Source organism: Rhinolophus sinicus, linkage group LG02, assembly GCF_036562045.2.
Source record: "Rhinolophus sinicus isolate RSC01 linkage group LG02, ASM3656204v1, whole genome shotgun sequence".
NCBI classification, from domain to species: domain Eukaryota; kingdom Metazoa; phylum Chordata; class Mammalia; order Chiroptera; family Rhinolophidae; genus Rhinolophus; species Rhinolophus sinicus.
Window position 1 is genome coordinate 125,260,253 of NC_133752.1, and position 14,515 is coordinate 125,274,767.

The 14,515-nt window shown below is 37.0% G+C and overlaps 1 protein-coding gene across 5 annotated transcripts in view; it reads right to left on the reverse strand.

Annotated features, from left to right (window-relative positions):
• Positions 1-14,515, reverse strand: part of METTL25 (methyltransferase like 25) — a 156,716-nt gene that overhangs the window by 27,663 nt on the left and 114,538 nt on the right. For 2 of the 5 annotated variants that reach the window (XM_074325344.1, XM_074325341.1), the window contains one exon: positions 2,226-10,642. The exons of 2 other annotated variants lie outside the window; for them this stretch is intronic. In XM_074325344.1, the coding sequence (XP_074181445.1) occupies positions 10,625-10,642 (18 nt within the window). In that variant the 3' untranslated portion in view covers positions 2,226-10,624. Of the gene's footprint in view, positions 1-1,247; positions 2,194-2,225; positions 10,643-14,515 lie in introns of those variants that run through there. One more of the 5 variants, XM_074325342.1, reaches the window with a different exon arrangement.

Here is a 14,515-nt window from a genome sequence, read left to right on the forward strand (position 1 = left end):
TCGGCAACTAATTCAGATATTCAAAACAAATAAACAAACAAACCAGAAAACACTGTGCCAAACAAAACAAGACTTCAAGTCACCAGTGCATGACCCATGCTTAAGCAATTTTCTCTTTAGGCTAAATCATCTTAATTCCAAACCTTTCCAAATGGATCTCTCTAATCCCAGGCCTTTAATCAGAATCATAGCTGCCCCTGAACTGGTGCCAAGCTTTGCAGTCATCTGTAGTTGATGAGAGGTACGAAGTTATTTTCAGAAGTTGGAGTCCTACCTGGCAGAGAGTTAGGCTATGATCAAGCGTAATGCCCTCCTCATGTATGTTATAAAAAATGTCTGCTTTTTATTAGAGTAGACAATCTTTACCGGGACCAGCACCATTGATAAGTGCTTTTCCTTAATGGAAAAGCATATTTTCATAGCTTTTCCAGGAATATCTTGGTGCTTTTAATGGAACCATAAACCATTCCCGTATTTAATCTTCAATCACACAATGCTTATTTCATTGAATATAATGGCTCATGCACATTCACTAATGGCCCTCCCGAAAAAGACTTTTTAAAAAAAAATAAATTTGAAAGTGCTTCAGAGTACATAACAAGGAAAAGAACAACAACAAGCAATGCCAGTTGTTTAGTTGAAGTGAAAAAAATAATATTTGGAGTAGTGTAACTTGAGTGATAAATCACTGTAATAAAATAATTAAAAAGCATTCATCATTCTGACAATCTGAAATAGTATTTAAATTGTTCAGATATTTTACTAAAAATCTACCTAAAGAACTTTCAGGTCTCATAGAAAACAATTTTTTATAAAATAATGTTTTAAAATATTTTCCATGAGAATTTATTCAGAAATATAGTACCTTATATGGAATTTCAAAAATCAATCAAAATTTATTGCTCAAATTTGACATTTATGTGTTCTGGTTGGAGTTCATGGACTCTGCACAAAGTAAGCATTATTTTGAATATTTTCAGTTACTTTAATATATAGTGTCATAAATAAGGGACAAATTGTCTTCAGAGGTCTGACTAGGTGTTTGGAGTGTGAGAAACATGACACTTTAGCACTTGAAAACAATTCTCAAATGAAAATTAAATGATTATATAGAAGCATTAACAGGGCACTGAATTAAGAAATGTGGAACTTTACAAAACATCAATTAAAAAGTCATAAAACTGTGCTCGCTTCAGCACCACACATACTAAAAAAAAATAAAACAATATATGTAATATATGTAATATATGTAATGTATCCTGGATTAGATCATGAAAGAAAAAAAAGACATTAGTGGAAAACGAGTGAAATATGAATAATGTATGGACTTAAGTTAATAGTAATATACCAATGATGGCTTTATAGTTTTGACAAGTGCACCATGGGAATGTAATAGGTTAACATTAGCAAAAACTGGGTGAGAGGTATATGGGAACTCAATTTTTGCAACTTTTCTGTAAATCAAAAATTATTCCAAAATACAAAGTGTATTTGAAAAATCACAAAATAATTTGTAAGAGTATTAATCTGTGCTGTTAAAGCATCCAACAGAATAAGTAGCCTGATGAAATTCACATGCCAGTAAGTGCCATTGCTGTGTGAACAAGCGGGTGGTGTGTGTGTACGTCAAGTGGATAGGTGGCGATGTGTGAACACAGTTAACACACTCAGTCTCTTCCTCAGTTGACAGGTCTGCTGCTCAGCACTTAAAAGGACAGAAATGATGGTGGGAATTTCCTAAATATTTTAGTAATAATATATATTAACAAAAAATATATTCACATATTAATAATATATATTTAAACTTCAGGAATTCCTCTCCTTATCATTGTGTTAAAAAAGATAAGTTGTCATAACTGGACTACTTTCAACTTGTGCTTTTTTGTGTGCTTTTGATTTTTTAAAACAGTTTTGTTCCTCTTTGTACTATCTTCAAATATATGCCAATGTAAATGATTATAGTTTGTTTCCAAACTCTACAAAGCACGACTGTATACTCATTTCTATCCCTTTAGCAAAGAGACTACATTGTAATAGGTTTCCCTTTTGTTGTACAGAACAGAGGCATTGATGAGGTGGAGTAGACATATGTCAGCATGTTAAAATAAATTTAGTAAGTCTGCTTTTGTGCACGATGTAGCAGGTCATGGCAAGCCAACACTTCCACTGCAACAACCAAGAAAGCAATTTTTCCTGCAATTTGCAAAAAAAGCATATTTTAAAAGATATCAGACAATAAGGAAATAGCATAAACAAAATTTCCAGAGAAAGGAGAACCACTTTCTGAAATAAGTTGGTAATAATTGTTGGCCACCGTTTTTCCTTAGGGTCTGAGGATTGAGAGGCAGAAAGCTTATGCTGGGAAAAAGAGATCCTAGAAGATCTTTTAGTTTTTTTGAGAAGCCAGAGGAATCAAAATGAAACCTTAAAGGTCTCAATGACAGATGATAATGGTGGAATATTTGAGATACCAGTAGAGAATCTGGATGTGTGCCCATGACGTTAGGACATGGGTGAATATCAAAAATCAGGATTAGGACATACCAATCTAACTCACACAGGTTCTATACAGACACAAAGGGGAGAGTAGATCAGAGACAACTAGTTAGTCCTGCTTCATCACTTCCTACAGCCCCAACAGCCCCTTTCACCTCTGCACCAGCACCCATTCCTGTGTCAAAGGTTCCAGCAAATGGAAACCATCAGCAGAGCATGTCTGGGCTCAGCGGTGATGGCTTCGTGGGAGTGAACCAGAGTGCAGCTCCTTCCTGGAGACCAGGGGAGCCTTAATAGAAGAAGCACGGGATGTGCTCGTCTTCAGATTTTACATCGGGAGCTGAGAAGAAGTCCCATGTTCCACAAAGAAAATGTATACCAGTTGTCAATATGACTTCATCCCCAACGACATAAGCACCTGATTACTGTCCTAGGCCTTCAACCCTCTGAGTCAAATAGGTATGACTTTTTTTTCCTCTCTCAATAAAGATGCATTGAAGATATTTGTCTTGACAAGGGAGCCAGAATCTTTATACATAAAGCTGGATTCAGGAAGAACAGTAACAACTCTGCTGTCAACTGTACAAATAGAAATATAAAACAGTGTGGCAGCTAGGGTTTCAAAAGTGGAATCTTTTCTCAATGGATTTAGTCACTAGTTTTTTAAAATTTGTTTTTTAAACTCCAATACTCCAACATACATTGTTTCAGGAAGCCATGAACAGAATGTCCAAATTCTAGTTTCTTGGTGAACTTCATTTGTCACCATTAAAAGAACAACGCAAACCTGCATCAGCAGGAGGGTTTGTTCCTGGGCCTGTTAATTTTAGTGAAACTGAAGAATTAAAACTCAGTGTCATGACCTAAAGAGATTTCATTCCCCTGATTTCACCCTCATCTTGATGTATAATCAGCCATGTTTAACAGGTAGAGGTTTTTTTTGTTTTTTGTTTTTGTTTTTTTAATTAAAGCAAAGCAGGTCGGTATATGGCACATGATTTGTCTCTAAACAATTTCATTTTGGCCTATTTGTCATTCAACGTGTGTGCTCAATTTAGAACAGCTTTTGTGCATTCAAGTCTCTCTCTCTCTCTCTCTCTCTCTCTCTCTCTCTCACATGCTCAGTGATTAAATATTTAGCTTTATATAACGTTATTGACACCACACCCTCGCGTGCACACACACACACACACACACACACAAAGGCCACATGTAAATGAACTGCAAAGAGCAGAAAATCAAATATAACCTTAAAGAACATCATTGCCAATATATGGAAGGCAGTATAGCATATATTTTTATTTTGTTTTGTTTTGCTGACTATGTACACTGAGTTCTCATAAATGAAAATAGGTCATTTGTCTTTGAAAAAAATCTGTCAGAGCAGCCTAGTTTTATATGCATTACATTGTTTTATTTAATGAAGGCCTCAAGTTGAATTTTAACATAAGCAATTAATAGGAAATTGGGGCCATTTGAGGAGTTAATCTGTGGCAAGTTTTTCTAGTTACAAGGAAACTTTTAATTTATGCACTTTTATTCCTATAAAAGATGGTAGTAGAGGAAAATAAAACACCCAACATAAATAAATGTTATTTTAGCAAACATAATTTTTACCATTAGATGTACTACATTATTTCACATCTATAAAACAGGTGGTATACAAGAATGTAATGTATTTGAATGTGAATCCATTAGAAATATTACCTAGATTTATTAATTTTTACAGTGCCTTTTTCAGTGGGTCAGCTGGAAAGTCTACTATACATCGTAGTTGTCATATATTAAAAAATAATACTAGTTGCAGGTAATTTTGAGAATCAAGTCAATCTTTTACACCAGATTAGGTTTTTCTGTCTTATTTTGTTTCATAACATCCTGTTTCTCTTCTTCATTTTATTTGTTAGATTATAGTAATTGCTTACTTAATTGTGTAATTTGATGTAATGCCTTTCCTGTTATGTTCTGAACTCCACGAAGGCTGGAGCTGTTGTCTTGTTCACTACGCTACCCAGCTTAAAACATAGACATGCTCAATAAAGATGTGCTTTGTGAATAAAGGACTGAACTATCTGCACCAGTCGTGGGCAAACTATGGCTCAAATCCAGACTGCTGCCTGCTTTTTACAGCACCTACGTTAAGAGTGGCTCTTCCACCTTTAAATGAATCTTATTCTTCAAATGGTTATACAAGCACCTGAGTAATAACCTCAGTTTTGCCTGCTGGCCTATAAATTCTGCCCAGAATCAGCCCAGAAAAAAGTTTGCTGACCCTGATCTAGACTAGCATAGTGCAACAGAGCTCTGGTGATGATGGAAATATCCCATATCTGTGCTGTCCAATAGGACAGCCATGAAACACTGCACCCATTGAACACACAAATTTGTCCTGTATGACTGAGGAACTGAACTTTTTACTGTATTGCATTTTAACTAATTTAAATAACCCCATGTGGCTAGCAGCTAGTGTAGTATTAGACAGCAGCAGATCTAGATATACAAAAGAACAGACTGCATGGAAATACAGTAAGTGATTACGTGGAGATCAAATATGTACTTGGAGATCAAGGAAATAATGAAAAATACATGCTAGTTTTGAAGTTAGTTGGTCTTTCTGGCAAAAAATAGAATAAAAAAAGCACACTGAATTGTCTACGTCTAGTTCATTAAGCCAGCTAATGTTATGACAATACTTTGAAGAGGCCTAAAAGTAAAAATGAATTCATTTAATTTGATAGTTAAACAGAAATTCATTTCAAATAAATGGTGGCACTTCATTCTATGAACTGTGGATGAGAAAATAATTATTTTTGATAAGGTAGATGTTAGTGTTCTATTAATGAAACATAATATTGCTTTTATGAACATGTTAAAGCTTTTTTTGGCTTTATTGAAGGAAACAACTTATTTGCAAATAATTCTTGAAATTCACAGAATCCTATCAAAGCAAAGTGATCTATAGTGCAGTAAGAAAACATTAGAGCACATAAACAAGTGACAACGGTGATACCATCTGACAGTATCCTCCAATAGCATTATAGGAGGTATTAAAGTGGACCAAGAAGTAAAAATTCAAATTGCAACACGAAGTTGACAACACACGTTCACAAATTATTTCAAGTATTTAAGTTGAGAAGCACTTAAAAGAAATTCTGAATGTTGTGCCATTTAGGATTGAAATTGTTTGCTGCGGCTATTTATAACACTTAAAGTTAAAAAATTTAAAAATTGGAGAATAATTCCTTTGCTTGCTTATACTGTTTCTGATGTGTCTGTGTATGAAATAACATCTCCCTGAGTAAAACCACTTTGGCTGCCCTCTTTTATTTCCAATGATTTTACCATTAGGGAGAAATTTGAAATCACGGTGGACAAATAATCCCTTAATGCTTTTCCTGGCTAGCAGTAATGTGTCAAAGCAATTCAATTTCCAAATAGCACACAAACTCCGTAAGACACTGAACCAATGCAGCTGTTCCTCTCTATATTTAAAGTATGCACCGATGTCTTTCACTTGGGGGGAAAACCCTGAGATTGAATTCCCTAAAAGGACAATTTAGCTCTAGCAATTAAAAATAACTTATAATTTCTCTCTGATAAAATTTTATTTTTTTTAAAAAGATTACGTTTTTATTTAGATACAATTTACATGCAATAATATTCATCCTTTTTAAATGTACAGTTTAATGAATTTTGATAAACATGCAATTGTGTATGTTATGGGACATTTTCATCACCCCAAAAAGTTTCCTCATGCCCTTTTTTAGACAACCCCTCCCTTCACCCATGGCCCACTGGCAACCAGGGATCAATGTGTTTTCTCTTTCTAGTTTTGACTTTTCATATAAATGAAACCATACAGCATATAGTCTATTGTGTCTGGCTTATTTCACTTAGCCACTTAGTGTAATGCTTTTGAAATTCATCCATGTTGTTGCATGTATCAGTTCATTGCTTTTTGTTGCTGAGAAGTATTCCATTGTATGAATATACCACAATATTTTTATTGATTTGGCTGTTGATGGATTTTGGCTACTATCAATAAGGAAACTATTAACACTTGCTGTGTGGACAATATGTTTTCATTTCTCTTCGTTAACTATGAGCAGAACTATTGGGTCATGTGATAAGCATATGATTCACTTTATACAAATTTGCTAAATTATTCTCCAAAATAGCTGTATAATTTGCATTCCTACCAGCAATATGTTAGAGCTGCAGCTGTTCTGCATTGTCTCCAATAGTTAGTATTATCAATACTTTTAATTTTAGCCATTCTAAGGGATGTGTAGTGGTATCTCCTTGTGCTTTTAATTCATATTTCCCTGATGATTAATTATCTTGAATATTTTTACTTGTGTTTATTGCTGTTTATATATCTTCTTTAGTGAAATATTTGTTCAAATCTTTTGCCTCTCTTTTTACTGAGCTGCTGTTTGTCTTATTATTTAGGTATTCTGCATATAAGCTCTTCCTTCATCAGTTATATGTTTTCCAAATATTTTTACCAGTCTGTGGCATGTCTTTTCATTTTGGTAATAGTGTCTTAAAAAACAGACATTTTAAATTGGATAAAGTCCAATTTGTCACATTTTTCACTTATGGTTCATGTTCTTGTCTCCTAAGAAATCTTTCTTTAATAAATCCTCACAAATATTTTCTCCTACAACTTCTTCTAGAAGTTTCTTAATTTCTGCTTTTAAATTTAAGTCTAAAATACACTTCAAGTAACTTTTATAGGTGACATGTGGTAAGGGTTGAGATTATTATTTTTTTTTTCATTTTGATATCCAATTGTTAGTACTACTTGTTAAAAAGATTATTTTTCCCCATTGAATTGCTTTGGAACCTTTGTCAAAAATAAACTGACAAAATATGTGTGGGTCTATTTCTGAACTCACTAGTTTGTTTCATTCATCTATATGGCTATCCTTAAACACCACATTGTCTTGATTACTGTAGTTTTATAGTACATCTTGCAAACTTTTACATTTTTAATAAATAAGGTGAATCCTGATATCCTTCAAAAACCTAAGTGTAGGCAGAGGCTTGCACTGATTTGGGAAGATGCCATTCTTCCAAACATGGAAGAATTGCTATTCTTAGTTGTGATTTGAGGTGATCTGTTTCCCTGTGTTCCACAGACAAGGGATTTACTCAACCCAGGAATCCACAGATAGAATTCAGGGACTCCATGGTCTTGGGTCTTGGAGAAAACGTACTTTATTTTCACTAACCATTAATTGAAATCCAGTGTTTCCTTCAGTGATAAAAGTGGATTACAAGCCTCAGTAGTACTGGCAGTACCTGAGACTTGCCAGTAGGAGGTACGGATATTTTCATGTCACATTGAAGTTGAGACTGATATCTTTAAATATCGTTCACATTTATTGTTACTTCAAAATTACAGAGTTTAGAACTGCTACTTGGTTTTGTTATTAATGAGTTAGTAAAGAAACACATTACTAAATTATAATGTTAAAAACTTTTGATGTCTATCTCAATATGATTGGCTTCCTTTGTCATATTATGTGTTTTACTATGTACTGTGTATAATGCACACTTTTTTGCTCAAATTTGTGAGGGAAAAATAGGGATGCATTTCATACATGGGTAGTACTAATTCCATATCTACCTAAATGTTTTTAATTCTTTTATTTATGCTTATGAGTTAAAAGTGTAACTCTAGAAATCAATAACTCTAGAAATCAATGCAAAATAATACCCTGGAATACGATAATTGGTTTTGTTGAACTTACGACGAACTTGCAACGACAGAGTTCTGGGTCCTCTATGATGCATAAATATCATATATTTGTTACTGGTACATAAAATTTCTTGTACCTTGTATCTATTCTTATGTTTTGTAATTATTTGTTACATAAAATTTCTTGTACTATAATATGTTAAAAAATAATGCTAAATTTCCTTTATAATACAAAAAACAAGTATCTAAATGTAAACAAATAAAAATTTGAATTAAAGAATTAAAATGAAAGATTTTTCCCTGAAAGTTTGGGCCAAAAATGTGAGTGTGCATTATACACAGGAGCACATTATACATGGCAAAATATAGTATTTAAAAAAAAAATTGTTTGAGGAGGGTTCCCAAAGCACTTCCAGACGGCTGCTGCTTAGGTTGTCCACCACCCTGCGAAGTTCATTAAAAGTGTCTTCAATACTTTAGTTTGGAATACTACCATCTTTGCCTTATTTCATCTTATACTATACATAATATAACACATTATATCTTATATTATTTCATCTTCTAGTAAAGGTTCAATAAATTTTTACTAAACATGAGAGGTTCGACAATGTTCTGTGACAAAATCGGGAGAGTCAAAGGTGTATCACGTGGTCCTGCCTTTGAGGGACTTAGGTCCAGTACTGTAGGCAGATAAGGAAGTGGGCATGACCATGCAGTGTGTATATGCTCTAATGAGCACACATGGGAGTGACCTAGATGATGTTCTTACCCGTTGCTTGGGTGGTGGCAGAGGTGAGGGCAGAGAATCAGCAAATGCTTCCCTCAGGAATTGACACATGTGAGGAAAGCTAGAGAATAAGAAAGCATTAACTAGAATGGGAAGAGAGAGTGTCACACAGAGGAAACAGGTGCAAGCATTGAACTCAACTCTGCCGGGAGTCCTGGGGCAGAAGAACGGCCAAGAGAGGAATTACGCATTGCCTGCCTCCCCCTCTCCCAGCATGTGTCAAGGCAGATAGTCATTCTCACAAAGCAGAAGCCAAAGCAGCTTCCCTCTCTCTATTAGAACATTCAACTTGCATTTAGTATTCATCTTGTGGGCAAACATTCTTTTTCTCAGGTCCTTTGATCCCCAGAAGCTATTAGGAGGTGAAGAGCCCTTAGCCATTGGAGTCTTCTGGCAACGGCCCCTCCCTCTTTCTTACGCCTTCCTCAGCTTGTCCTCTGCCCACGGGCTCTCTCTGTGTGTGCCTCCTTTTCTTTTTAGCCAGTTTCCTTCACTCCTGAACTGGTGGGTGGCACATGCTCATACACTTAGATACAGTAGTGCAAACAGTGGGGCCCCCTGGATATAGACTCACCGCCCTCATCTCTCCTTCCGCACTTCAGCCCATGCGACCCAGTCTAGAGCAGGGGAGGTCCTCTCCCACCCTGGATTAAACGAGTCCTTTATTCCATCCAAAGAGACATTCCTGTTTAAACTGTCCTCAAGACGGGCAGGCAGGTGCTGCTCAGCTCATTAGGGACCAATTCCTTGGCCACTGTCGTCAGCTGTGACAGCCTTACTGTCTGTGTGTGCCAGCGCCCAGGGACTATTCCTCTATAACGGCTCCATTTTCGCTTTGTTCATGAGGATCTACATGGAGCAAGTTCCAGCTGCACATTCCCTGATATTCCCTTTAACATAGGGGTATCGACGAAAAATCTTTATATTTTTGAGGGTTTCTGTTTAGTTCAGGGAATTGTTTCACCTTGTTCAGTTATCCTTATGGAAAGCAGACTGCCCATCTTGGAAGGGTTGCTAAGGAGACATTACACTTTCTGTGGAAGAGGATGGTGCCCTTTCTTGCCCTCTGTAGAAGTTTTTTTCTCTTCTTTTTTTCCTTTGTGGAGGGCATTTTTAATTATGACAATAAGATTTCATGACTTCTCTTACCCACCATTATTCTTTGCTCCCCATGAAGGATCAGAGTGTTGGTTTCCTTCCTTTCCTCCACAGCATGTTCGCTTTCACAACTAGGCATAGGACAAACATTAACAATGATGGATTTTCTGCCCCTCCAGGTTAAATAGAGGAATCAAGCATTTTAAAATTGAGTGCAGTAAGTGATATTGATGTAGTCATAGTCATCTCTAAAGAGTATGGTTGGGACATAATAAAAAGATAGCGATTTAAATATGGAGGGCAGGATCGTAAATATTGAAGAACAACGTAAGAAAGTGTTGACAGGAAAAGGAAAGGGTATTCGCCTTCCTGGAAGAGGGATCAATGAGAACAAAGTCCAGATGGAAGCAACACTGGAGAAATGATGGGAGTCAGAGAAAGTCCACATAATTTGAAACCGGGGTGAGACGGATTGAGCAAAAGATCATGCCGATGAAGTAACCAGCAGAAGCATCATGGAGGATGTGGCTGTCGTGCTAAAGAGTTTGGATTCCCTGTAAAAAAAAAAAAAAAAAAAAAAAAAAAAAAAAAATGGCAAGGCCATAGAGTTACAAACATGGGTAAGAGTTTGATTCCAAAGAAACCAAGAGAGCAGTTATGAGGTCCTGAACTTAGACAGGAGCAGTGAGACTGGAGAGGATAGGTAGTGAAGAGAAATGTAAGAGGTTAAATGAACATGACTTAAAGTTCAAATAGATTGGAAGGAGAGAAACATCTAGGGCAGATTAGGTTGTCAGCCCAAAGTTACCTTCACTGAAAAGGGTTAGTAGAGGAAGAGTAAGTTTTAATTTTAGACATGTTGATTTTGCAGTGCTAGTAGAATGCCCATGGGGAGAGGTAATGTCCATCAGGCAATTGGATAGACAGGTCTAGCGTTCAGGAGAGAGCACTAGCCTAGAAATTAAGATTTGAGCAGCATCAGGTACGGGCAGTTTTGGAAGCCATGACCATGTCCCTTTGAAAGTGTTGACTGAAAAAGGCCCAACGACAGGGCCCTCAATGGAAAAGACTAATATTTAAAGGAAAAAGAGACAAGAGTCTGTATAGACGGCAGGGAGGCAACTGATAGTAGAAGGATAAAACGCTAAGAGCAGTGGCTCTTTCGGCTTCCAGGAAGTAACTCTTGGGTGTGTGTGTGGGGGGGTCAGATGTTCCCTCCATCTCCCTGCGTCTTAAGGCCTTTCTGTTTATCTGTATTGGCTTTATCTCTTTTCGCTCATCATCTCTTCCTCTGCTCATTCATAGTTTTTGACCCTCATAACTTTGGCTTCCCATGGTCAAACGTTGCCTCCAACATCTCTTTATATGCCACGACCTTTCAGCTCCCACCCCATATTGTTTTCTATTTCACATTCCTGAGAAAAAGAGAATCTGATAGGTCTAACTCTTCTTTTCCAGCTAGGCTGCCATGATCAGGTGTGCACGCCCACTTCCATCACCTGTGGTCCTGAGAGCCATATGTATAAAACTTGGCTGCCCGGGTTCACCCCTTTAGCAAGAGATATGGACAAGGAGAAAAAAATACATTTAGCTACTTTGAATATCTGTAGTTAAAGAAAGCTTATGGAAAGGAGTCCTCAATAATGGCAGATAGCATGGCCAAGAAAGAGTCCTTTGGCTCTGGTGATCTGGATACCAGCTGAGGCACTGGCCAGGCACTGGGATGGTGGGGAGGTATCTGGTTACTGTGAGTTGGCCGTGAATGAGGGAAGGAAGTAGAGATGCAGAGTTGTGGTTTCCCCTCAACCAGAACATTTATCTCACACTTTGTAATATGAAAGAGAGTCATGGACCTTGTAGCAAAACCAGGAATAGAGCACAGGCTTCCCAATTCAAGGCATAATATTATTGTATCTTTTTGAGGGTAACCATTTCTCCACTAATTTCTTAATATCCTGCCTATATCCACTACATGTTCATAACCAGAGCGCTGTGCTTGAATTAGACTGACAAACCAGTGACCTAACCGAAGTGAGGTTTCAGTCTGCATTTGGCTATCCTGGTATAAGAGCTCTCATTACTGGGTAATCAAAATATAGGATCGAATACAGGCTTCTATCCACTTTCTTAATTAAAATAAGAACAACCCTTGAAGTAGTGGCAAAATTTTTTAGTCATGAGGTTCCTCATTGTTCCTGGGGAAGAAGGGGAACAGTGATATCATCAAATAGTACTGATCTCGGAGTCAGAAAATCTGGATCACCTTGGACAAGTCACAGACATCGCTTTGAATTCCACTGTGGAGTGGGAATATCTTACTTACAATGATATATATATATGAATATACTGTGGAGGCTAGAGGAAGGGAAGCTGAACCCTGCTAAGGTCAGTTGGGGAAGATTTCCAGAGAAAGTGGTGTTTGATGTGGCTTATGAAATGTGAGTGGAGATCACCAGGTAAGAAGGTAAGGAAAAGCCTTTGACTTGGGCTAAGTTTATAACATCTATTACCTGGAATGAAGTAATTATTATACATAGAGAAAGAAAGTAACTGAGGCCTCTCGTGGCCTCCGTTTGAATCACCAACAACTTGGAACTACATGCCTTCACCTTGTCATCCGTTCTAGTGGACAAAACACAAGCACCCCCAATCATTTAATCCCCTTAAGCTCTTAGGTCTGTACTGCTCCGTTTTTCCTCTTTCTCACTTATTCTCCTACTGCTGCCATCGTTTTCCATTAAGGCCCTCTAGAAATCCTTCTTGAGAGAAAACCAACTACGCCACACGGTCACCTTTACACTGAACATCTATTTCCTGATGCTTAGCTAACTACCCTGTTTCCCCGAAAATAAGACCTAGCCAGACAATCAACTCTACTGCATTTTTTGGAACAAAAATTAATTTGAGACCTGGCCTTATTATTATATAAGATCTGGTCTTATATTATAGTAAAATAAGACGAGGTCTCATACTAATTTTTGCTCCAGATGCATTAGAGCTGATTGTCCGGCCAGGTCTTATTTTCAGGGAAACACAATATCAAGGCATTACTTCCCTTGCCACTCTCTCCAGTTCAGGATGCTTATTTTTTCACATAACATGGACCATGAGGAGAGGCTGAGAGGCTGAGTGGGAGAGAGATGCATTAGCTTTCTTCCTGGTCCTCACTATTATTCCTCATCATTAATTCTCCACTCTTAAAGAAAAGAACCTCATTTGATGGTATGAACCAGTTAGAGCAGTTATTATCATGTCTTCTACCAAATTCTCAGTAAGATTTAACATTTGTCTATTGTCAACTGATGTTATTTTCCTAGATCAAATCTCTGAATCAAACATTTTTTTTCCAAATACTCCTCTCTCTAGTCAAGTATGTAACTTGAACACTCATGACTTAATAATCATTGATAAATCTTGAGCTCAAATTTTCCTATGGGTTCTAGGTTCCATATTGGATATTTTCATCATGTGGGTGTTCCATAATGAAGCATATCCAAAATTGAACAATAATCCTCCTATGTGCTAAGCCACTCCTTGGCCCTTTGTGCCTCCTAGACTTTCTTCCTCAATCAATGGCCATACTACTCAGCTCGCCACCCAAGCTAGAAACATGGGGGAAGGGGAAGGGTGAGTATCCTAAACGTCATTCTCACCCTCATCTACAATATACAAGTAGTAACCAGTCGTGATAACTTTACCTCCTTGACTTATTTTTCTTTTCCATTTCTACTTCCTCTGCCTTAATCCAGGCATTATTGCTTTTCATTTCGGTTTCTGAAATGGGCTCCTAACTGCTTTCCCAGTCGTCAGCTCAGCTCCACTCCAATCCATCCTCTAGTCTAAACTCTGTTTTTTCTTTAGAAATATAATCACATCATTCACTTCTTAAACTCTCTTAGTGAATCCCTATGCCTTGAGAGGAAATGTACCTCTTTAGCACAGCATTCAAGGTCTTCCATGTCCAGAACGTTGTCAACTTCTCTAGTTGTATCTCCATTCTCATCATTCACATTGATCTACTTTTAAGCGCCTATTGAAGTCATGCTGTCTCATGTTTTTGCAATGATTGATGCTCATCCTTATAGACAGTTTACTATATACCAGTTTCTCACTAATTGATCTATTCCTTCTTAAAACTCTATGTAATCAGTTACTGTTATTCCCCCAATTGACAGATGGAGAAGGTGAGGCACAAATAAATAACCTAACCAAGGTCATACAGCTAGTGAGGGATACACTGGGCTTTGAACTCTATCAGGCTTGTTCTAGAATCAATTCTTTTAACCACTATTTATAGCTATATCACACTGTCCCTTCTTTTGGAAGACCCTTCTTTCTTCACTTAGCTTACCTCATACTTAACTCCTCATCCACTTTATTGGCCTCTGCTTCCATCAAAACTGGAAAATCTCTAACAAAAATATCAG